The sequence below is a fragment of the Musca vetustissima genome, unplaced genomic scaffold (genome assembly GCF_032173495.1).
Source record: "Musca vetustissima isolate MV318-11 ecotype Yass unplaced genomic scaffold, APGP_CSIRO_Mvet_v1 utg704, whole genome shotgun sequence".
NCBI lineage: Eukaryota > Metazoa > Arthropoda > Insecta > Diptera > Muscidae > Musca > Musca vetustissima.
In genome coordinates, this window is record NW_026876336.1 from 1,421,404 (window position 1) to 1,447,759 (window position 26,356).

General features: G+C 33.0%; 2 protein-coding genes across 3 annotated transcripts in view; one reads left to right on the top strand and one right to left on the bottom strand.

Annotated features, from left to right (window-relative positions):
• The window catches only part of LOC133338861 (insulin-like growth factor 2 mRNA-binding protein 1), a 123,539-nt gene that overhangs the window by 40,907 nt on the left and 56,276 nt on the right, over positions 1-26,356 (top strand). The window lies entirely within an intron of this gene.
• LOC133338863 (probable citrate synthase, mitochondrial) lies at positions 733-11,961 on the bottom strand. The gene is made up of 4 exons (XM_061546983.1): positions 11,832-11,961; positions 3,341-3,499; positions 1,929-2,288; positions 733-1,852 (listed from the first exon to the last, which is right to left on the bottom strand). Exons 1-4 carry the CDS (start codon positions 11,874-11,876, stop codon positions 1,022-1,024), a joined length of 1,395 nt encoding a protein of 464 aa, XP_061402967.1. The 5' UTR covers positions 11,877-11,961; the 3' UTR covers positions 733-1,021.

Here is a 26,356-nt window from a genome sequence, read left to right on the forward strand (position 1 = left end):
TTTTTAAATTAAATTTAGCAGTATTTGGTATTAATTTCAGATTTTTTCGTAGGAAAAACTAAACTCAATGCTAAAATTTGGGCCAAGGATGACACCACCCCCCCAATACAACCATAAAACAAATCGTAATTAGTTGTCTATATATTTATTTTGAACACAATACGTTACGTTACCCTTCACTGAACAAATCTGTTTTTAGCTTTAATTTGTCCAATAAATTTTTTTATGAAAATTTACTCCAACTAATAATTCTTGTAACTGATTTGAACTCGGTATCTTGAGTATTTTATATTGTCACCTTTAAATATGAATAAATGTAATTTGGTTTTGAAATATGAGTGTTTTCGTTTAATGTATTTTATTGTTTTCATCAAATTTCATAATTCCAACTACATGTGTATTTCTTTTAGTTTCATTTCTTTACAACGATGAACACTACAAACATGGTTATATTCAAAATATTTGAATAATTTCATTTTGTTAGATTATTGTTCTAGATAGTATTAGGTGTTCAAATCACCTATCGCAATATGCTTTGAGAATTAAAATAATACATTGTTCATGAGAAAATCACCATCCAAAACATAGTTATGGAAAGTTTAATAAATACGATTATCAAACTATTTGGGTGTGTTATTGTGACCTTTGTTGATATTATTCAGTATCATTATTATTATTTTTATAAATATTATTGTTCTTTTGTATTGACAAATGAGAATAGTCACATAGTCGTTTTGGTTTATTTTAGGGGTTTTTATTTTTTGTTGTTTGTTGTATTATTTAAATTAAATTAAAATTAATTAATCATTAATTCGTTAAGTAAATGTGTTTTGTTGTTGTTGTGGTTTCTTCTCTAGTTATATCCACGCATCATAGCAATACAATCAAAATAATTCTAAATCAGTGTGTATACTTTCGAACAATTTTGACGAGTTCCAGGACTTGATGGATATTTTTGTTGTTGTTGTTGTTTTAGAAATAGTTTTTGGTTTTATTACTGTGTACGGTATTTGTTAATAATTTACTTCTTAACCATCTTCATGAGCATGTCTGTGGACAAGGACTTGGGACGTTCGATGGGCAAGCCCAAAGCACGATCCCAGATGAGGGAGGCCAACACACCGAGAGCACGGGAGACGCCGAACAAGACAGTGTAGTAGTTCATTTCCTTCATGCCGTAGTATTGCAACAAGACACCGGAGTGAGCATCTACATTGGGCCATGGGTTCTTGACCTTGCCGGTTTCAGTTAGGATTGGTGGCACGACCTTGTAGATCTTGGAAACCAATTGGAAGAGTTCATCGTTGGGCAGATGCTTGAGGGCGAACTCGCGTTGGCAGGTGTAGCGGGGATCTGTTTTGCGGAGTACAGCATGACCGTAGCCGGGAACGACTTGGCCGGACTTGAGGGTCTTCCAGATGTAGTCCTTAAGTTGTTCCTCAGAGGGGTTGTTACCGGCTTCTCTTTGCAATTTGCGCAACCAAACCAAGACTTCTTGGTTGGCCAAACCGTGCAGGGGACCGGCCAAACCGTTCATACCGGCGGCGAAGGAGAGGTAGGGATCGCTCAAAGCGGAGCCAACCAAGTGAACAGTGTGGGCAGATACGTTGCCACCTTCGTGGTCACTGTGGATGGTCAAGTAGAGACGCATCAATTCGGTGAATTGGGGATCGTCATAGCCCAACATCTTGACGAAGTTGGCGGACCAATCCAAATTGGGATCGATGGTCTTGGAACCCTTGCCATTGCGGTAGGTGTTGCAGTAGATGGTGGCAGCGACAACGGGCAACTTGGCAATCAAGTCCATGCTGTCTTCATAGACGTATTCCCAGTACTTGGACTTGTGGACACCCTGCATAAAAACAAAGCAAAAACACAAAATTTAACAACATACAATTAAATGGCCATATGCCATTATGCACACTTACCTCTGAGTAGGCCTTGGCGAATTTACTGTCGTGGTTCAAGGCAGTGATGGCAGCCGAAAATTGGGACATGGGATGCAAGGTGGTGGGGAAGTTGTTCAACATAGTAACAACATGTTGGGGCAAGGCAGCGCGTTCAGCCCATTCGCGGGACAATTGCTTGACTTGAGCCTTGGTGGGGACATCACCGGTCATCAAGAGCCAGAAAAGACCTTCAGGCAATGGTTCAGCACCACCCTCAGCAGCGGGCAATACCTTTTGGCATTCGGGAATGGAAAGGCCGCGGAAACGGATACCTTCATCAGCATCTAAGACGGAGGTTTCAGTAACCAAAGCTTTGATACCACGCATACCACCGTACATCTGGAAGGATCAAAGCACATTTTGTGTCAAAGTATGGTCAAAACTTGGCATTTAATCGATCAGGTCGAATATAAAAGTAATACCTATATATCTATATATAAATGTTCGGACCACCTGCAGTTCCATTTCATTGTAATACAATTTATCAAGGAACTGGCACCAAAACAATGGGAATGTCAATGGTATTTGTTATTATGCAATTTTAGCAAAGAAACTAAAAGTCACATAATCGAAAATCAATATATGTATATTTGTTTGTCTCGTATGGGAATAATAACAATTGCATAAAAATATAAATCAACCGGTAGTTTGAAACAAAGTCAATGCATTCATCATATGTACCACCTTCCCCTATTCAACCCAATGTCTTTTTTTTTGCAGGTTGGTAAACAACAAGAAAGTGAAATGTTGTGTAATCGCACGAAAAGTTTTTTAGAACACAAAAAAAAACAACAAAACAGAAAATGCACATTTAATTTTAGCAGTGCTGCCGCCATGAATCCATTATAGAGGAGTGGTATGGTGGAGAGACCGGCATTTAGCGGATAGAAAATTAAAGAAAATTTAACAATTTCATGATATTTTGCTGTTGTCGTCATTCTACGTTGAAGAATAGGCAAGCAAGTACGATTATTTAATCGCTTGGCATTTGGCCATAATATTATTCTTATTCTGTTGATGAAGATGGCTGTTGTTGCTATTGTCGACGTGGACGTCGTTTCCAACATATGTATGAACGCATTAGCAGCGGCCATCTGAAGGGGATTTTCGGACAAAATGATGTTTTCATGTAAAACAGGCCATCATCTTTAGGTGGCAAACCAAATAGGGGATGTGGAATAATAACAACAAATTCTGGAACTTAAAAGGGGATGTAAAACAATATGGATTTTGAATAAACTAAAAGAAAATATTACGTAGCATTACGTAATCATATTTAATTTTGAATGCTTATCATCAACTACTCTAATAATATGTAAACTTCATTAACAATTCGATTGCTTAAATAAAATAGTTATCAATGAATTATTAATGTCATATCTTGTACTCACCATATCGATGGTAGTTTCACCCATTTTGAAGGAACCATATTGCTTCCTGAAATTCTTGACGCGTTCCTGTTCAGCGGGAATTTTTTGGGCTAAAACTTCACGCAAGCTGGAATCGGCAGTGAAGAAACGGGCATATTGGGCCAAGAAAGCATTCAATTTCTGAAATAAAAAAGTATAAATTAGAAAAATTGTTTGACATTTTATTTATACTGAGAATAAGTAGTAGTGGTGTGTGTGTGTGCGCAGCATTATATTAGATAATAGTTTCAATTTTGTTTCTTTTTTCTTCTGTAAGAACATATAGACCGTAAACAGTTCTATGAATACATTTCTATGTACGTACAGATGTATTTTATTGGCTAATCACTTGCTTTGTTGTAATAATGAAAACTGTGTAATTTACTTGTAACGCTATGCCAATATTGGATTGACGCGCCCGTTTCAGGCCTTCTCCTCATTACAATCAAAATGCTTTCATTCAAAAAAAGTTGATAGATAGATGAGCAATAATCTTCCACAGGGAAATTTCTTTGGGTTTTAATAACTGATAAGAAATGAAAGGTGGCGTAACATTAAGAAGAAACAAAAACTTAGTCAATGGTTCGCCAAATACATACATATAACAAATAATAAGACGAGGCATGTCATGTGTCGAATGCTAAACACTATAAATGTGGCGTGGTGCGTTTAGTTGTAACGTGACTGAATAAAGGCGCACATTTGACAATTGGCATATTAAGTTCTTATAGGCCACTAATTTTAACATTATTTCCAGAAAAAGAGTAAAACAACAAATTTTTATGAGTGTTATGGAGCGTTTTATGAAAGTAGAAGAAGCAAATCGTTACTGTAATGAAACATTTTAATGTTCAGTAATTTAGTTACCGAAACATCGGAATTTGTATAAAAATTCAGATTTACAAAATGGCTACAAGATTTATCTGTCAATTTCCATTAACGGTTCCTGAGTCATTGACACTAAGTGCAAATGAGAAAATATAGAGCAAAATGGGCGTGTGTCTTAGGCGCCATCAATTAGATAGCATAAATTAGCATTATTTATTGTAAAATGACTATCAATGTGACATATTATTTATAAATAAATCAAGTTATTGGTTGTCAGCTAATAATAATACCTCACTTTTTGATAAATCATTACAGCAACAACAATATCGGCTATGATGACAAAAAACAGCAGTGCAATTGAATATGCAAAAAAGTCAATATTCGTCGTTAGCACAGCTTACATCACACCTTGCTAGCGAGTGAATGGGAAACCGCAAGCCTAGATTGAGTGTCTGCCTCTTAACGTTTCTGGCGGTATCATTCATACATGTGCGAAATGTTCTCTTAAACGATTGCAACAAGTTGTAATTTGAAACCAACTGATGGCGATGATGATGACGTGTGGATGATTGCCATCATCATTTGTTTTCATTAGAAATGTAAATTTTTCCATTAAAAAAGAAAAGCCAAAATATTAGCATCATCAATCAAAGAATGGATTGTTCTAAACCGGTAGAATTATTATTGTTCCTGGTTGGATTTATTAGTGGATATGGTTCCTAGTTAGTATGCAATAGTCAAGAGAGATATTCCAATTTATTTAGTTTCCATTACACTTTTACTTGAGAGCATTGTTCGTTCCAATAGTATTGAATAAGGGATAGAACCAATTTTTAAGACTGCAATTTTAAACCAATGTTGTAGTTTCAAAAACATTTCGGATTTTGTCAAAATAATTGTTTCTATTTTTAATCGATAATAGAATTAATAGTATTCTTTTCACCTGTTCAAATGCAAAGAAATATGTTTGTGTGCAATTATTTCTCAAAGTGTGTTTGTGGCATTATTTCCAAGTAAACATTTCATCCATCACATGATGTCATTAGCGACACGACAATGTATCTGTCATTCATTTCCCGGCAAAGGTTAATAACAAATATGCATTATTTCCTTATAACAATAAATGAAAGCGCATTCAATTGAAATATTATGCAAAATATTAATAATTATTTGATATTTTCTTTATGTTTACCTTTTCTATCTTCTATTCAAACAAAAACATACCAATGGTGATTGTTGGTATTCTTTTATTCGTTCAAGAAATTAGCTCTTCACATAGATTGTGTGCAATTTTGATTTACTTGTGTTAATTTTTCCACTAAATACCAGAGGGAGTAGCAGAAAAAAAATGATATGGCAAAATAAAAATGGAACGAAATCACATGACGTTGATAATTAAATGATCACATAATACTTTTTTCATGGTATATGCGTACGTCAACCCACCCGAGTCATATAGAATTTGTTTAGCGCTACTTTTAGAAAATCTTATCATCTCCTCAACACTGCTTAGAATTCCAGTGTCAGTGTGTACGTGTGTAGGAAATAGTACTACCAATTTATCAGATAATGGGAAATAGTATTTTAAACATGGTTGACATTCGTGGCGTTATCAAAAATTTTCTTCAAGGCTTTATATCTATGCCCTTGTTGGTATTATCAGTACTTTGAATGCGGCAGATAATAATCACACTAAATGGTTAATACATTTATTGGTATTGGTAATGGTAAAATTATTGAAGCCTAACATAAAATATTAATGCTACTTGTTTTTACTGCTACTAAAGCCATAAAGTTAAAAATGTATATATTCAAATTTAAGATTTTTTAGGAAAGGAAAGTGCAAAAGTCAATAGACACTGTATATTTGCTTTTGACAATCATAATAGCCGGACTATTAATATTTTATTTACTGTGTATAAGTCCAAAAAGCTTACTATCGAAGTCATATTTTATTAGAAAAACAGCTGATTACAATACGTCCATTTTAATTTATTTATATTTCGTTTAATACCTTAGCCTGTGAATAACAAAATGCTCGACTAACTAAAATTGCATGCAATAGCGAAAATTCAAACGTACAACCTCTATTTCAATATCATGAACACTGCAACTGCAGTTAATGACTGTAACCGAGTGCATGCATTGACATTTAATGATAAATAAGTGCTGGGAAAATAAAACATTTCAACTTCCTTATTTATTGTTATATGATTTTAAATAAATTGATTTATGAATTGCAACAGCAACAGTTATTATTATTTTTCCAACAATATTGAATAACGGAAAGATATAAATGCCAAAATTATTAGACTGAAATATAGTTGACTAAATATTAAAAGGTATACTTGGAAGCTGGTTTTATTCAGCTGTCATATTTATGTAGAATATAAAGAAATGAAATTTTTATTGAATAAAATAATTTCAAGTTCAAGGTAAACAAGTATTCAATTACGCTTGAGAAGGTATGAATCAACTGGGCATGCATTAACTTGAAATAAAGGAAAATATTAAAATATAGTAATTCAAAATATTGTATGAGAGTGATTTTGGCCAGATTTCTGCGCAATTTTCAATTGTGGATGAATTTTCTCTACCTCTCTTTCAAAAACAAGGGGGATGATGTATACGTATATTTTTTTTTTCTTTTTTGTTAGATGCTAATATTATGTCTATCTTACGCAAGAGAAAAATAAAAACAAAAACATTATAAAGAAAATAAAAATGTTTTCTTTCATGTATTTTTAGAATTTAATACTACGCCACCGCCACCACCAACAGAGAATGAAATTCAGCTGCCAGAAGCCATATCTCATCACTTTTTGTCATTTCGAATATTTCTTTGAAACATTGTCACATACGGTTACAACAAGAATTAATCAAAATCTAAAATAGTTCAATAACCGTTTCACAAAAATAAAGCAACTGAATTCTTTGGGAACTTCAAATTATAAATGCTTAACAAAAAATTCTAAAATCAAATAAATGGCATGTTAAACTTGTACGCTGCGGCACTGCGATCTTTTCAATCACAACGTTGCAGTTTATTCCAGTTACCACACTGATATTGACCCATATTGTTGTCTTTTCGTTTAATTCGATTAGAATTATTAAATTTCAATTCCGAAAGGAAGGCGGAAAAAGTGCCAAGCCTCGATGTGTGGTGTGCTCCGCTCTATTGATAACGTTGTAATCAGTGTGAGTGGAACACTGGCGCGCAAATTAATTGAATATGCAAGCCCAGTTGTTGTTGGTCTCCTTGTCCGTGTATTTATACCCACCATGTGATGTAAACTCACACTCACCCTTTGCACCGTACAATATAAACACGCACTCACATCACAGCTTTGTGGCAAAGAATATTGTGACTGCAAGTACGTACTAGACTCATCCAAGTGAAATGCATTGACTTGAAGAGGAAAGAGAGAGGGATGTGTTGACCAACCAGACAGAAGAAAATTAAATAAAATACAATAATAAAAAACCAAAACGAGTCGTCTACGATATAACAGACCGTATGTAGTGTTTCTTGAAAGTAACTATGTTTTATTGTCATGTTTGTGATCTATATTAATATTGAATCTTATAAAAAAGGATATGTTGCCTTTGGCACAAATGTCTCTCAGAAATTTAAACAGTAACTAAGCACGACATCCAACACCGCTTCAAGTAGATATTACAAAAGTGATTCATACAACTTATTTATTTTTTGTGCTATTATAGGTTAAAGTAAATGCGTATACAACTCACTATCATCGTTATGTGTTATCACTGTTTGCCAGCAACAAGACGATTTAACGCATGATTTAACTCAAGCATGAATTACTACTGTCTGATACTTGCATAAATATAATATATAAATCGTATCTCCTCTGAGAGACAACAGACAGACCTCACAAACTCTTGACCAGTTTTTGAAGGTTGCATTTACTGACATTGGTAATTTCCTAAGATTTGAAATACAAAGAGAATCCAGAGAGGAAATAAAAATTTTACATTTTGTAGGCTGATTCGGTTTTAGAAGATCTGCTGACTAGCATAGATCTGCTATGGTACAGAAAATAAAAGAGAACCAAAGTATGTTGAACTAGCTAGCTAAATTTAGAATTTTTAAAATATTTTTTTATCTATACATAACACAATATATATTTAGAAAAATCCACAAATCATTCCAATCTTATTCATACACTTGTAGCGTATATTAATGACGTCCGCAAGGAGTGTCATAATCTAAACGTCACTACGACGACCAAGTCTGATTGTGTTCATGACAATTACATACCAAACACACACGGGCCACTTGTTTTGCCTTATCTTTTTTCCACAAAAAATCAACACATTTCCCTAGATTTTCCTACGTCACCAGAGCAAAAAAAACCGGAAAATGTGCGATATCACGAAATACATATATGTATGAACGTATGTGGCATACTATTCGCGTGGCACTTCTAATAACAGCAGGGTTAAATAATAAATAAAATAAGATTACATTATTTTATTTAATGTTCATTTCAAGTACTTCCAGAATATACCAAAATTATAAACAAATTTTAGTTTATAAACACATGGGCATCAGGTTTAAAAAAAAAAAAACTGAAAAATTATTATTTTTTTTATCTGTACAAAATATATAAAATCAATTTGCTATATGTGGTGGGATGGTGATGTCATGCGAGTGTTTTACATCCAAAATTGTTATTTTTAACAACAGCAATTACAATGAAGGCTAAAAGCAAAATGAACCTTGTATATGTCTGGAGCGAGTGAAAAATAAATTACATGCAAATTGTCATCTCTAGAATTAGTACACTTGAGTTGATATTATTTTTTGGTAGCCCTTGAGAATGCAATTTTTTAAAATAATGTTTGTACGGAATTCATTTACTTTAAAGTATTTTCACTTAATCTCCTATCCATTGAACAAGATAACAACAGTACCAATTGACGCCAATGACCAATAGTCGTTAAGATAAAAGCCAAAGCTCGTCGAAAAAGATCACGCTGATTTGTTCACTACTACAGCTGCTGCTAACTCTGACACGAATCAAAAATTATTTATTTGTCATTGTTGTTTTATATGTGAGATTGTAGGAAAGTTTTATTTTTTTTTCAACAAGGGGAGCTATAATATTAAAACGATTTGAGTTATTGCTGACGAATGCAATATTTTGGGCTTTAAACATATACACTACTAATCTGCCATGATACTTTAGATTACATGAAAACATTAAAGATTTCAAATGATGACTGATCAGCTAAAGAACGAAAACCGGTTTTCTAAATAGAGGAAATGAGCAGATAGAAAAAACAGTTGAATGCGTCAATAAATAAGTGTATTACATCTGAAAATGTTAAGGTGTTTATGGTGTGTTAATTACTAAATATGTTATATATATATTGAACATTAAATTGATTGAAACAATAAATTGAAGCTTTAACCGGCACATTTTTAAGAACTACGAAAATGTATAAAAAAAATAAAATAAATCTTTAGTATATTAGAAATAATTTCCAAATTTAGTAGGAAACGTATTAAAATGTGTGCACATTTGCTTCGAAACCAGTTCAGAATATAAAAAAGTTTTATTTCTTAAAGTTCAATAACCCCAGCGTAGAAGTGTGTTTTGAAAACGGAAACATAAAAGACAACTTATTAAGAATATTGTAACATATTCACAGAACATGCATAAATGTTAGTGCATTAGGACTCAGTTCCAAGAAGTGATTGCTTGATGTTCTTCCAAAAAAAAACGTCAACTAAGTAAGCCCATATTACAAATGAACAGAGAATGAACATCTAAATTGAAAAAGTGAAAATTTTGATTAAACTGTCATTAGTGACTATCTATAGAAATAGGTATTCCTGAATTTAGTAATGTTGATTTATAACAGAATCATTTATATATTCTAACTATATAACTTGTTCGCAAATTGATTCTACCAAATAGTGGTAAAAGTATTCTTGAATGTTCCAGTGCAATTCAATATAATTTTTGAGAGAGTATCGAACATACCACAGATCACATAGATAATTAGGTATATTAAGGTATGATACCCAATAAATATTTAAATGGCTATTAGAACATTATTATATTCCCCTAACAACTATCACAGCCTATTGTTCCGGCATGCAACTGAACTAGTAGCGGAGCATCAACCTTCACTAAGGTATGTAACAAATTCCAAAAGCTAAAAACATTTGTAAAGATGTTCCATATTTACAATTAATTTGACTAAAGTTAATTATTTATCATTTTAATTCCACTTCTCTTATTGAAAAAAAAAAAACATTCCTATTGCCAAGTGATTACATAAACACGCAATACAAGGCACGCCTATCAAAAGCACACAACTAAAACATTAAATTATTGATATTCATATAATTTCATTTTTAAATACATATAAGTATAATCAAAAATATTATTAAATGTGCAAATTGCAAATATTTGTTTTTTATTTTCGCCCAATTCACACTTTTCTTCCTCACATAACAATGACACCTGTCATCTGACAAAACAAAATAAGGTCATTAGAATATCCAAGCCGCCCCCACTAATTAACAATTATTGGTTGACCAAATACCCATCATTTGCTTTGGCCAATAAACAAGATTAATAAACAAAATTGCAACAAAGATTCAATGCAAAGAAATATTATTTTGTTTGTTATGTAATGGGGCAGTGGGTAAATTATATGGAACAGCGAAGAAAACGACCGATATGAGAATTTTTCAACGCAAGCGTAAAAAAGTCATGATAAAAGAAAGTAGCAGGCGGCGGCGGTTCGTTTCTCCTCCTAGCTCATCAAATGAGCAATAAATCCCCCCTAGTCAAGAGTCGTCAACTCTCCCACATATGTTCACTCTCCCTCTCTTTCACTCTGCGGTACTTTTTTTCTTCTGATAGAGAGAATAGGCTCTTATCATTTTGGTCACACGTATTGTGGCTAAAACTAAAGGAGGCCAGCCGAAAAAGAACTTAACTACCAAAATTCGAAAAAAAAATTGTTACATAGCAAGAAACAGAACTTCACATTCATAATTACAGTTTGTTATAAAAAAACTCAACACGCTTACACATCATCATAATCGCGTATCTCAGATTACTTGTGTCACACAAACACACTCACACACACCACTGACAACGGAATATATTGTAGAGTTGGATTAACCCTACTTTTCACAGTGTTGAGTTAATGATTTCTACAATAGGAGAAGGCAGGCATCGTATACAAGAAGCAAGCGGGGCGATGACTTTCTCGAAATGCCTGCCTGGCCTGTCAACCAGCCAGGCAGAGAGTTCAAAGTTTACATTACTGGGGTGATTTACTCCAGCACTGAATCAATGGAGAACACGCTACTTCAATGCACATGGTGGTGGTACCGGCAATATATTTGATTTTATTCATCTTTTTCTTTTTTTGGAGGGGATTTATACAACGTGACTAGTAAAAATCTTTCTAGGCATTTAATCGATGTGGTTGGTGTACACGCATATCACACCACCAACCGTCGCCGCCGCTGCCGCCAACAGTCTTAAAACATTGACAATGCCTGGCATTATTTTGCAAAATACCACACACGTACACAGCCACACACACACACACACACACACTCTTAGACATCATAGAAATTATTGTAACTCACCTGAGCTTCTGGCAATTTACGCGATGAAATACGGTATAGCACCATTGTGTTTGGATCGGTTTTATTTTACTTCCTACAAATAGACACAAGAGAAAGAACAAGGAATCAAAATCACTTTCTTTTCACTTATTCGCGTGAGAATATATTTATGATTTTTCTTAATGGAAATTCATAGCACACGTTTGCATTTGCTGGTTAGGTCTTTTGTTTTTCTTTCAGTTCTCTGTTTTTTTTTCTGTTTTCGTGTGTGTACTACAACTGTCAAGGAAGGAATTGTTCTTTCGGCCTTTCTTGGTGGTAGGAGGTAACAGAACAAAAAAAAAAAATAGAATGGAAGCACTCACAACAATACACTCTCGCACTCTCGTATCACGGTTCCGGGTCGTCGTCGCTGAATCGGCTGCTTGCTACTAGCTTGATGTTCAGAACGCGAATGAATATTTCAGTGTGAATTGAATTGGTTGAGTAACCAAAAAAAAACAGAACTTCACTACGAAATAATTCTCTTATATGAAACAATCTGCCAAATGTGTCAATTCTCCTTATCTCTCTTCTACTGTTTTTGTTTTTGAAAATGAGCAAAAATACAACTCTGTATAGTTGCCATTCACGTGTCAATGTTAATTCAAATAAAATACAATACTGTCTGGCATGGCCAGTTGGGAAATAGTTGTCATTATTTAGAAAGGGTATTGCCACATCTAAAGAGCGTGTGTGTGTGTCTGTGATAAGAGTGTTCAGCTAAATTGCCAATCATTGAAAAAACAGAGGAGATGTATTGCCAACCATATTAAAATAATCAAATATGTATTGGTAATTCTCTAGAAGACACATAAAGGGAATAAAGACGTGCTCATGGGAAAACTTTTAAATGTGAAATAAAAAATAAACAAGCTTAGATTAAGCATTTAATTCATTCAATAGCCAACAGGTGTCGGCCCAAATAAAATTGATTGAGAAACGTTGTTTTTTTCTGTTTTCAAAATAATTAAGTCTAATAAATAAAATTTAAAATAGATTTGTTTACAAGGGCGTTGTAAGAGGTTAGAATAGGTACCACTGATATTCTTAATGAGTTGTGTTAATTGGTTACTTGGTAGAAAATTCTTTTTTTAAGCGTTAGAATATCCCTAAGAAAAATCCAAGGGATCTAAGTGATGAGGATCTTCGAAACTATAGTGTTGGTTGTTTTTGCTTCTTGGAGGACTTTGAAGGATTCTTCCTAATAACTTGATTATTTTATTAAATTCACGGAAAACCATAGGGAAAATATTTTATTAAAACAAGATAAATCGGAATAGAAACAGACTACTTTTAGATAACAATATTGTTTTTTTAATCTTATTCCGGTAACTTATCATTTCCTTTTGAAATAACAAATGCAAAACATCAATACAAATATACTGAATGCAAAACATAAAAAAATCGTATGAATCTTATGCTTCAATAAAAAATGAATAAAAAATTATATACATAACTGGAAATCCGGAAGACGAAAAAGTATCCTATTATTTTCATATTTTAAATTTGTGAAAAGTTGTTTCATGGTCAGCCACAAAATGGGCTTTTGTTCTATTCTGATAGAGGCACAATGAAAATAGGATGAATTTCTAGCAGTTCTTCAAAACATTTGAAAAGAAAAGAAACATCTGCAGCATCCTATTCATAAAACAGGATAACAATTTGTTTTAACGCAAAAAGGATGATTTACCAAACATCTGCCAAAACGAAAAGAAGTCAACATTTGAAAAGTTTGAAAATTCTTGTTTAAGGAATTAAAAAACTTGTAGCCTTTATTTATACGAAAATGGTCTATTTCTAGTTTATGTTATGTAAACAATGGGTCATAACGGTTCCTGTCGATGCTGAGTGGACAATGGCCAGTTGTTGCGCTACCCCTTTTACCATTAAGCTATAATTTTTTTCTGGTATTGTTATATTCTATTCTAGTTCTATTGTTATTTGATAACTATTATTTATTTTCTTTATAAAAGAGACTTCTTTGGATTCAATAGAAATAAACAATACATTGTTTGTGTCGGAACCGGTAGGAAATTTAAAGATATCTATGATTGTTTTCACATATTATTCAGGGCAGGATATCAAAACAAGAACTTTTGGGATCCCAGCTGTATTTATGATAATGTTTAAGTCCTGGGAGAACATTTCACATTCAAGGTCGTTTTTATTTCTTATCTTGACCGGTCTATGGCATCTGGAATCCTTGAAGAATATCGAGAAATATTGAAGCTTTACATTTGTGAGAACTATGAAGGGATAGAGTACGCATTGTCCATTACGCCACGAGTATTCTTATGCAAATGTTATGAAAATTATTTTTTTGAAGAAGAGTTGTTATATTTCAATATTTTACAGATATTTTAATAACTTAATTAGTTTACCAGTTTTTTATTATTAGACCAAATATTTTATAGTACGTTTACATTTAACCGGATTTCCCTAACCCAGTGGGTTTCAATTGTCAATTCCTTTGAATATATGTCAAATAAATGCCGTTTTAAGATGTAAATTCTCTTTTAAGAATTTCAAAAAATAACATTTTTAAAAATATTTTATTTCAATAGGCCAAAATAAATAAATATTTACAACATATGTTATTTTATATTTTTGCACACACAATAAATTGCTGCGCATGCCAAATTTCCGTCCCATGTTTTGGCTTGTCGTGAAATTACTTTGTATGAAAAATATATCATTCGAAAATACTAATTAATTTTTCAAATAACACCGTTCATCATTTTCTTCTTACCCCCCAACACAATGTTTTGAATGTGTGTCGGCGAGCGAAAAAAAATCGCATTTAATCTTTTTTTGCAAATGTCCTGAATTTGGCCAGACAAAGCAATGCAAGGAGCAGCTGTTTTTTTCCTCACTTAAATTCGTTAAAGGATAACGCGTGCCAAAAACACACCAAACAGCAACAACAATAACAATAAATATGTAACACAAAAACCAAATCCATCCACCCGACACTATTAAAATGAATTCCAAAATGATGAATTGTAGTCAATGTCCGATACAGAACAGACAACAACAACAACAACAACAATCGGCCACCGAAAGAGAACTACAGATCCCAGGATCTTAATCAAATGCCTGCGAGCGCATGTGTCACTTTGAGTGAGAGAGTGTCTGTGTGTGTGTTCATAAAATATTAGATTTGTATAGAATTTTGAAGGTGTTTGTTCGTGTGTATGTGTGTGTGTTTCGAAATGGGACACTAGGATGGAATCGAGCAAATGAGTATTCGCCAACAACCACTGAGGGTAATTGTGCGTGTGTGTGCTAAAAGGGAGCCTGCTATTGACTTAACAAAGGACATGCGTGTTTCAGCTGCGCCTATGATGACGGGAATACAGTTCCGAAAGCCAAAAAAGCAAATGTTGATAGATTAAAGAGCGCCCGATGCGATCAAAAAATAAACACACTAAACTAAAATGCCTCGTCATTTCACTTCGGTCACGCTTAAGATTAGCTTTGGTTGACAAGATAAATTAACTCCAGCTTTAAATAAGACAATTGCCAAAGAATTGAAATACTTTGTTGAACGTGTCGTGTAAAATACATGACTTTCTGTGGAAACAAATTTGGACACATTCAAAAGGAGTCAATAAATGTTCTACATAGGGCAATTAGAGGGGGCAATAATTTTCTTATAGAAAACCTAAGATCCTTTAATTGTCAATAGAAATGGAAATTGGATTTAGATTAGATACACTTCGGGGTTTTTATATAATATCCAATATATAATCATAGAAGAAAGTGAAATGTTGCTATGGTAAACTATTTTACTATTTTTTTTTATAGAAAACTCATGGCCCTTAAATTTTCTGTAGAAAAAATTGGTCTTTGCAAAGATCCAATTTCAGTCGAAAACATTTGGTAGTAATTTAGAAAGAACCATTAAATTTTGTTTGACCTTTGGAAAGGCCAATAAGGGTCTTAGACCCTAAGAAGGGATAATATTTCTATAGAAATTTTATGACGCTTAGAAAAGTCAATAAAATTTTTGTAGACCCTAGTTTTGGTCGAAAAAATATTTTATGTACATAGTCTCCGGTCCAAAGAAGGTCCAATAGATTTTCTATAAAAAAAATCTAAGTCTCTTAGAAATTCACTGTAAAATTATGACAATAGCAAAGACTAGCATTTTTTTATATAAAATCTATGGCTCTTTGAAGTTTCAATAAATTTTCTTTGGAGAACATATGACCCTTATATGACAAAATACGTTATATATAGAAAACCTCTGGCGATAAGAAAGGTCAATAATATTCCTACCTATGGCCCTAAGAAAGGGGACCGTTTATATGGCAACAAACAATTTTAAAATTTGACAATAGAATTGCATTGTATTTCAAAAATTTTTAATGGAAAACTGAATTTCAAGATTTAATTAAAACAAAGAATAATACAACAACAATTGCTTTCGTCTAGTGATAGATTGCAAAAAATGGCGTTGATGGATTAGGCAAACATAGTCAAGCTGTTAGCCATTTCCCAGCTTTCAGCATTTCCGGTCATTGCAAAAGGCTTTAATTTCAAAGACAGTTTTTTTCCTGCCACAAAATGTGGTATGCAATACTGCTGCCTGTTGCATGAAAAAAAAAAATTTTGCATATTTTTTCATATGTCTAGCCTTTTCAATTGCATGGAGTATGAACAAGATGGGAGATGTGAAACACACTCATGCACACATGGATACGGATGGTGTGTGTATTTTTTTACATTTCCACATTGTGGTGGTATTGTTGTTTGCATCGCATTTCCTAGGCATCTGCATAGAACAATGCCTGGCCATTAGTTTGTCCTTCGAGTGCCTCTGAGTATTACTAGTCCATGTGTGGATAATGGCATGGTCGTCGTTTTTGGACATGCAATCTAAATTTGAATAGGATTGGGTGGCGGTTGTTCAAAGACATAGTCATGACGAAATTTGATTGGGGCATAGAGATGAACTAAAAAAGGGAGAACATTTCAAAGCTGCATGTTGCAAATTCAGTACAGTACACCTTTTGGTTAAGTTGTTTTTTGTTTTTTCTCTCTCAAAATATAAGCTTGCAGATTCGTTTGATAGTAGTATTTCTGAATATGTCATATTTTAGACGTAACAAGGCGAATACATTTTTTTTATATTTAGCTTAAGTTTATATTAATAATGGAATTTTTGTGTGCTCAGTTATCGCATAAATGCAATTAATAATAATTCCGAAATAGATTCGTCAAAAATCGTCATAAGGTAAATTCCAGTCGATTTCATTCGATTATTTTTTATTTTATTTATTTCTTCTGTTTCATAGTTCTGCTGTGAACGATAGGCACAGACTAAAGTGGTCTGCCAGCATCTATCCAATCGTCTGCCCAGCCCAAACTGTCTTGCTGCTTGCACTATATCAGTTGTTTTTGTTATTTTCTTTTTTTGCATATGTGATGTCTCTCTATACGGCATGTACATGTGTGTGTGTGGAATGACTACATGCAACCCAACATGAACTGTGAAGATTCAACTTGAGGCTCCAATGCAACATAAATGTTTCTTTGTAACCAGTGGGTGGGAGCTACAAATGTGTATAGTCGGAAACACTCACACACACCTTCATGTGTGAGGCCGTCGTTTGACGATAGGCCTTCCTTGTTATGCCATTCGTTCGTTGCCGACTCACTATTATTGTTGATGTTGTTGTTATTGCTGGACACCCATAAATTGCATTAATATTGCGTTGTCGTTTTGCTGTTGTTGTTGTTCTGGCGCAATGTTTGTTTGTTTGCTTTTGCCTTTGGTAAGGGATCAAAATTTAAATTGATTGCTGTTGTTGTTGCTGCTGCTGTTGCCATCGTGGTTGGTTGTTGCTTTCGGTATTGCTTTCTCATCAAGAGCTTTGCCTTTGTTTTATTTGTGCAACAATGTCTGGGCAGCGTTGCATGCAAGTGTTCGGTTGCATGTTGCTGCCCATTGGTTAATTCCTGGTCGTCATCATCATTTTTCATTGCTTATTGTTGCCGTTGTCGCCGCTGTCGTTGTTGTTGTTGTCATGGGCATGACTGGCTGTCTACATTCATGCAGTGCAATTCAAAATGGAAAATGTTTTCATTTCATAATTTTGTGTTTTTTTCTTTTTTTTCTGACCATCCCAAATGCGGTTCGGTCGCTTTAAGTTCAAAACTTGTGATTTTAATGTTGTATTAAATTGCTTAATTAATAAAGAAGGTGTTGAAAAACTCATTATCGTTTTCACATCATACTAAAAAAATAAAATCAGAAGAAACAACATTTTATTCAAGGACATCCGTCGATTATCCAAAATAGGGGGAGAGCTCTCATATATTTGCAATTTTAATTTGAAATAAATAATGTGCATAGAACACGGATTATTATTAATGTTATTTTTGGACATATTTATGACAGTCTGTCTGTCATTGTGGAAATAATTAATGAGTATTTTTTTTTAATTCAAGGAGAAACTTGGAAATAATAATGAAGGCTCATTGGGAACAGAATATGCACTAGAGCATAACTCTGGATTGGAAGTGCCAATAAATTTTATATAAAAATATCACTAATAAGCCCGATAAATTTTCTATAGGAAGCCCACGACCGTATGTAATGGTAAGTTTTTTTGTCTTACAAATTATTTGATTAAATTCGAAAAATTTCCCATGAAAAAGGTAGCAAATAAATATTATTTTAAAGAAGAAACATCATGTATCTTTAGGATTTTAAGATTATAACTAAACAATTTATTTAATTTAGGGTCCAATATATGGCAAGAAGTCCTTTATGCCCTCGATTTATTTATAGGAATCCGTTTTCTAATAATAAGGCAGAAAGCTTATGTTCCAATTCTACACATAGCAGATGAAATATTCAATACGGCTTTTAGAAAAAAAATCTCTACTTTGGTAATGTTTATTTGATTTCTATAAACTAGGAGAGTGTAGAGATATTAATTTAATTTATTATTCGGAAAATTAAAATTTTAATAAATATTTATTTTCTTTAAATTATAGATTATACACTGAAACAATCTCCGACGTTATCGGATTTATTTGAGGACATACAGATGGAAAACTCTTTCAAAATAAACCGAAATTTTTTCTATATATCGCTTTAAATCAGTAACTGCCACATCTAACTGGCCACCTTAATATTCTCTTCTAGCTAAAATCGTAGATAAGAAAAGCTCTCAAAATTCTCCCACACAAACTCATCTTACTATTTTGTATGTGTATTACCGCTCACCACTACCAACTGTCCATTGTGCTTAATACAAAAGCTTTTCTTTCGAACTTTTTACTACGTACGTACAGATGTGTATGATCAGTAGTAAATTTGCTCTCCAGATGATTCTTTTTATCTACAAGTGGGTGTTTGTGTATGGCAGTGTGACATGATTATTCTGTGTACGTATATGAATAGGCAAGTGTTGGTGGCGAATATATATTCATATTGTTTTTTTTTCTTTCCTCTTTGTTAATATTGCCGGCTTTGATTCGATGAATTAAAATTTTGTGAGAGAAATAATTTTTTGATTTTTTTGTTATTTTACTCTTTTGTTTATTTGGGGGAGAATTTAATTTTTGCAATTGCGTGATATGTTTTAAATGTATTTACTAGTGTTGTCGTTGTTGTTGTTTTAATATATATTTTTCTTTGTTTTTTCTTTTGTTACTGGATTGGTGATCGCCATTATTGCGCATTAAGTTTTGTTGTTGCTAGCCGACTGGTTGGTTGGCTGGTTGGCGGGTTGCCTGTTTCTCCTCCTGTGTTCTTTTTCACACTCGAACGGCGCGAAAAAGGGGCCACATTTTCCACTCAGTTTAATTGCCGATTTATCTTATCAGTGGCCATTAGCTTAAAAAAGGATGTTTGTTTAAGCATAATTATGAAATTACAGCTATTAAAATAATTTCTTTATTCCCTATGTTTAGATAATTCATCCATCCAACGGACCATCTATCCAGCCAGTCAGCCATCCATCCATTAATTTAGCCAACAGTCCATTTAATTCATTTCAAAATTATGCATTATGAAAATAATGACTTTTTTATAATTAAGTTAAACGACATGTCAAAAAAAAAAAACTACTACTTACAATATAATTAAGAAATCATAAAAATAAAATAAATTGAAAAAATGTCTTAAAGGTGGATAAGGAAGGAGATGCATTTTTGTATGGAGATTAGCTAAATAATAATTGAAATTTTATAAATATTTTAAAAATTTATTATATCAGTAGATTTTTTAAAGTTTTTTCATAATTTTGGAATATATTTTTAATAAATGAAAAAATGTTTAGCTTTCAATGCATTTGTCGTATTCAAAACATTACAATATTTTTTAAATAATTTTTTAAGTTAATTTGTAATTAAATAAATATATTGTTGTTAAATAAATATATTTAAAAAAAATATGTTCTTTAATATATTTATTTATTATATTTTTTTAAGAATTAAATATTTTTTTTTACCTAAACCAAACACTGTTCTCTGTGGATCACTCACTTCGCCTGACAAAAGTCAATGATCTTACGCACCATGATCAGCATAGTGTTGGGACACCCTTTTCGAAAGTGTTCCGATATATTTTTTTTCGTTCGCCATACAATATCACACTAACAACAACCACAGGGGATGCACGGAAACAAAAACGAAAAAAGTCGTAAAGATCAAATACGATATAAGGACAATAATGTCAAGCATTATAGCTACACAGGTCGCAGCGTGATGATCCTTTTATGTTACCTTGGCTTTAATACAAACATTCATTTATTTTCCGTCAATATAAAAAAGGAGCTTTAAAACAAACGAATTGTTAAATTAACGATCACCTTAATAATCCTGCCGTCGACAATGCCACCTAGCTTGGCGGCAAGCAGTCAGCCAGCTTCAGTTTCAAAAGGAAAGCGCAAAAAAATCGAACGATAAAAGTGCACGCAATTTCAAAAAAAAAAAAAAAAAAATCCAACAAAAGAGAAAAAGGATTCTTTGAAATTGTAATGAAAAAAGGAAGAAGGGAAGTGTGATCGAATTGGAAATACCCTTTATAATACAAAAAAAATGATGTTTTGAAATTGATATGGTCTTAATACACAAAGTGATTCTTTGCCGAAAGTTTTTCCACGTAAGCTCCACATTTATTATGGAGAACTTAACCTATAATCTAAAATAAATAATTGTCTTAAAAATGGAAGAAAACCCACAGAAAGGATTGAATCTCGATTCTGTTGATAATGATTTAAAAACAAGTGTTCAAAAATGTCATCTTACTTAAGCAAAAATATAAAGATGCCCTTATCAAGGTTTGATCCCATGGCCATTTGTGTCCAAAGTGGTCCCGAAAATTGCCTTTATGTCTACATTACATTTATAGTGCAGATTATAAGAAAGCAAACCAGACGATCAAACTGAATGACTGTCCGACTGCTAGACAGACATTCAGCCCGCTCATAAAACTCTCTTCATTGTGAAATTGCAGTTTTTGGCAATTACCCAAAAAATATAGTTTGCACCTGTCCATAATTTTTATTCTCTGCCACAAGTTGAAGGAGTAGTCCTTCAAACAGACACACAAACACACACAAGCACTCAACGCTTGCATGATTGGCTTGATCTCAGTTCTCGGTTATGTTTTCAACGCGTGCCGAAGAAAACACATTTTTCGTTCGTTCGTTAATACAGTTGTTGGTGTTGCTGTTGTTGTTGGCGGAGTTAAGGATTTTGTTCGTAAAACTGTTTGTTTTTAGCATATGCTGCTTTGTCCTTTGATCCTTATTTCAACACGACACAGAAACAGCAACGATACTACCCATATTATGGTTATGGATAATTCCTACCTAGAGTTCAACTGGTTTAATCCCCAAATGCTTTTCACAATTTTGTATTTTTTAATGGGGTTGTAAGTCAGGCTTTGCCTTTCCCGCTGCAGTACAGTACAAGGATGTTGTATTGATGGTGCCTTTGGTTTCGGTTTGTTTTTGATGATCCTCAAAAAACAACATAGTTTCTAATATCCTTTAAGCGACCCTGTATTTGTATTTGTTGCTTTTCTCGTTCAGGTCTTTGAAATGTTCTTTGGAGTAAGGGTAAGGCGACCACAAGAGCCTCCATAATTATATTTTAATGAAATTCTGTCAAAATTTCACAATTTAATGGTTTTCCGCTAATAATAATATACATAAAATAAAATTAATGTGTATTTATTAAAACAAAACGAAAAAGGTTTTGCTTTGTTCCCGCGTCATAAATATTGGCCTGCAAACCGTTAACTTAGCTTAAGGCAACACGGCTGATCCTTATCCCTGTTGTTTTATGTAATTGATTTTTTATTTAGCCATAAAAAGGACATTAGAGGTTAAGGTGCAACTAAATACTTAAAAAAAGTATAACTTAACAGCAACAACGCCCATACTTCTCGATGCGGATTTTTTCTTTGTTTTAAGAAAACGCCACCGATGGCATTACTAACAAAAAATAATAGTTTTTTTTTATAAGCCAGCAATGTTGTAAAAACATGGAAGGAGCCTGGAACGACAGAATAAATTTTCTTTGTTAAATAGTTTATGGTTTGTATTGGAAACATGAAATAACTTTTGTACGAAAAATAATTTAAGCATACATGAGACAGACAGACATGTACATAAATAAATATATTAATCCCACATGGAAGCATTTCTGCTAGTTCTTCGGTTCGGTTCGATTCCTTTTTCATTATTTTATGAGGTGAGTAGTAACATTGGTCCACATTGAATATTATTTTGAAAATTAATTTATATTGAAAACTGCTACTAATAATAATGACCCTAATAAAATTAGGGATTATTGTTGACATTCGCTGTCATCGTCTTATGTTTTTAGTATAAGAATACGACAAAGAAAAACTTGCAGCACCTGGAAATACAATTTGAAATTCTATACAAAAAAATAAAATATTCTAAAAAATATGTTTTTTTTTATCAAAAAGAGGACCCTCTGTGAGAAGATACCAGAAGGGATGACCCGGATTTAATGTGGACATGTTCAAAATCGATCGAATACTCCATCAGCTCCATAAGACATTTGTTTTTTTTTAATGTTGATCCTTTGTAGGAAAAGTTCGGGAGAGGCAGGATGAACCGATGGGTCCCATTTTCATACAAGATCTAGGTGTTTAAACATGTGTGGACTGGACGATACTACAGAGAATGGATAAAATCAAAAGCTTCAATCGTATAAGTGTTACTACTTTTTAAAATTTGTACAGTGGTACATCCCCTAGATTGGGTGGACCGAATCTATGGGTCACATCTTTAGCCTGATTATATCAGTTAATATTTCGCACGATTTTGTGATTTTTTTGATGATTTCTTGAGGTTGACATAAAAATATGACTTCGGAAAATTATAGATCAATTGATTACTCCCTTCGTGTGATCTGGTACGTTCTTCCACCAGCATGGCAGACATATACATGTTTTTGTCTGTGTTCGAAGCCGTGGCTATCTGAAGATTAAATCAAAAATTATTAAAATTTGTCCTATATTTGCCACAGAATAAATTAGTCCTTAAATTTCCTTTCTTGTTCATAAAAATCGTCTTAATTTTGAAGGCTTGCCCGAAGTACTGGAAAACATTTTATCGAAAACAACATTAGATAAGGTTGCAATATTATCTCCCTCTCTTTCTACAAACGTTCCTGGTTTCTGGGAAATATTTTTTATGAATCTGTCACACAATCCCCAAATTAATCCTTAATTTTTACCAAAGTGCCACCAACTCTTGCTCAGTATTTTTCTCATTTTGTTTATTAAAAACGTGATCAAAATGATCCCTGTTAATTTGTCAAGAAAACTTTTATAAATTGTATCCAGAAAAAATCAAAGAAAGATTAAAATTGTTAATTAACAACTTATCTCGAAACGTTTTTGTCCTTTTTTCAATATCAGCAGCTGTCATCGAATATTATCTTAAATGAAATATCAGAATTTGACTAATTGTGGTTGATATGGACACTGGGAAGGATTATGATGAGGCTGTTGTTGTCATTGTCAAACAAATGCAAATGAGTTGTTGTACACAGTCAGTGACATGTAAGAAGACTACTGGGCGGGAATAATACAAGAAACATTAAAAATTTGTATTTTTAAAGAATAATTTTGAATAAAGCATTTCTGCCAGTTGTTTGACATGTCTTCCTTTTGTGTTGAAATCTTAAGGAATATTTTTTTAAATACTAAATATAAATTTTATATCTCAAAAAATCGTTTGTATTTTTTTTTTGTTTCTTTTTGAAAATAGTTTTTTCAAACGAAACACCCTAATATTAATGACATTAATGTAGTTTGTATGCGTGGAGATGTGAATAAAAATAAACAAAATTCTTAGAATATTTTACATTTTTTTGGTAAGAATTATTTATTCTAGGTTGTCTGCATTGGCCCAAGTTTATCGTTAAGATTTGTCAATGTTACAACATTTCAGTTGATAATACTGAAATTATTGTCTGATGTTTACATTAATCTTCAAACAATATTGTTGTTCGTGTTTTTGTGTTCACAAGCTATATATATAAGATGTATTATTCATTCAAAACAAAGAATAGAAGTACATAAAAGCCAAGCTCTTATTTCATATGGATTTTTTGAAACACAATTTGCCAACAATGTAAAATTGGGTGCTTTGATCGAACTATAATCTCCCGTTTTAGTCAGCAGTTAAAAAATCAAACTAACCAAGTTTTAGATAATCCCCCTAACGACTCTACCGCCAGTATCTTCGTCTTTCCAGTTCCAAATATCGCATTTCTTAGTTACATTCACTCATTGAAATTTTAAATGGGATCCGGTCCATCCATATGGTGGTATAATCAGTTTATAGCATCTGTATGTGATGCCTATTTACATTTGACACACACACGCACACATGTAGGCAAACATTCATCTGTTGGGGGTCATGGAAGGAGAATAAGAAAACCAACAAACAAAAATATGGAATTCCAAAAATGTCTCAAAACTTGTAAATTACAAACGCCAGTCGTAGCAACAATAACAACAACACCGACACCACCAACAACAACAACATCTGAATGGGACAAAACACCAGTGACGACAGTGAAAAAAAGTAGTTCATGTAAACATTGTATGGAAGTGACTGACTGACTGACTGCCAGCCACTAAGTCAAACGAATGCTATGTAATTTATGTAAACAAGAACATACACAGATACTAGAACGCGCACACAAACACACACGGAAACATTAATAACATAAAGAAAGCTTAGATCCAAACATATCTGTTAATGTTTAAAAAATGTGGGTATTAGGGTTGTAATGCTGGAATTTTTTAGGTTTTTCTTTGGGAGAGAAAATACTTTGATGCTACAACTCAGATCAAACAATCAAACCTATAAATTCTGAACAATACTAAACTATCTTGTCACTATTCGGTCAGAACCGGTCAGATATTTGACTGGAACCTCTGATTCCAGATTCTCTATCTTTAGAGTTTGAACAGTATTCTGGCGGGAAGCTAGAGTTGTCGAACCGATGTAACTACGAGAACTTCACAATTATATAAAAAAATCAAAAACGAAGAGATTTTATTTGTACCCGACTATTGTGTAGAATTCCCAAGAGAAACCTATTCCATTTATCTGAGAAAACGGTTACTATATTTTTTGGGTGTTGTAATCCCTACCTAACATGTAAACTCTCCCTACACAAAATATGTCACGACGTGCAAACGCACACACATATATTACTCACACCATTTCTATTTGTGTTGTTACAAATATTTGATTGAATGGATGACTGGCTGGCTGGCTGACTGGGTTACAGCAAAGAAAGAATTGTCAGTCGATCATTCGTGTGTACATCAAGCTGTTCACTGATAACCTTCTCCATCTAATCTCAACAAATTCCAAAACACACAATTTTTATGAATGAAAAAGGTAAAACACAATTCGAGACCCATTTTTTGTAAAGTTTTTCAGTTTTTGATTTTATTTTTTTTGTATTTATTGTTCTTTTTTTTTTTTGTCTGAAGGCTATTGCGATAATTGACAAATCAAGTTCAATTGGCCGATAGCTAAAGCAGAGTAAAAACAAGTGAAAATATTTATGAATGAGTTGAAGATAATTAGGTGTTTTCCTTTATGTGATAATAAAGCATACATACATACATTTTTTTCTTTCCATCTGAAATTCTGCTTGTTCTCCACCTCTCCCATATTTTGTCACCCCTTTCCCTATTAATTACTTTATTGAATGGCATTGGAATGCGTTCATACAAGTCGATGCAACCAACCGCCTTTTTTACTTGCAACATTGTTGTTAACCGGTAAATGAGAACATTAAAATCCTTGTCCCAGCCAATGATCCTCATTAATTAATGACTAGAAGGCTGGCTGTGGCTGATCAATTAAAAAAGACGCCAATTAGATTAAGTTGCTCCTTGGAGTGAAACGATGATAAGAATGCTGTCAGCCTGGCGCATTGGCGAAATCATCAACGATCTTAATAGTGCCTCATAT

Coding starts and splice junctions, on each gene's coding strand:
- LOC133338863 (XM_061546983.1), bottom strand. CDS start 11,876: ATGGTGCTATACCGTATTTCATCGCGTAAATTGCCAGAAGCTCAG. Junction 3,500..11,831: donor GTAAATTGCCAGAAGCTCAG/GTGAGTTACAAT, acceptor TTTTTATTTCAG/AAATTGAATGCTTTCTTGGC. Junction 2,289..3,340: donor GTGAAACTACCATCGATATG/GTGAGTACAAGA, acceptor TGATCCTTCCAG/ATGTACGGTGGTATGCGTGG.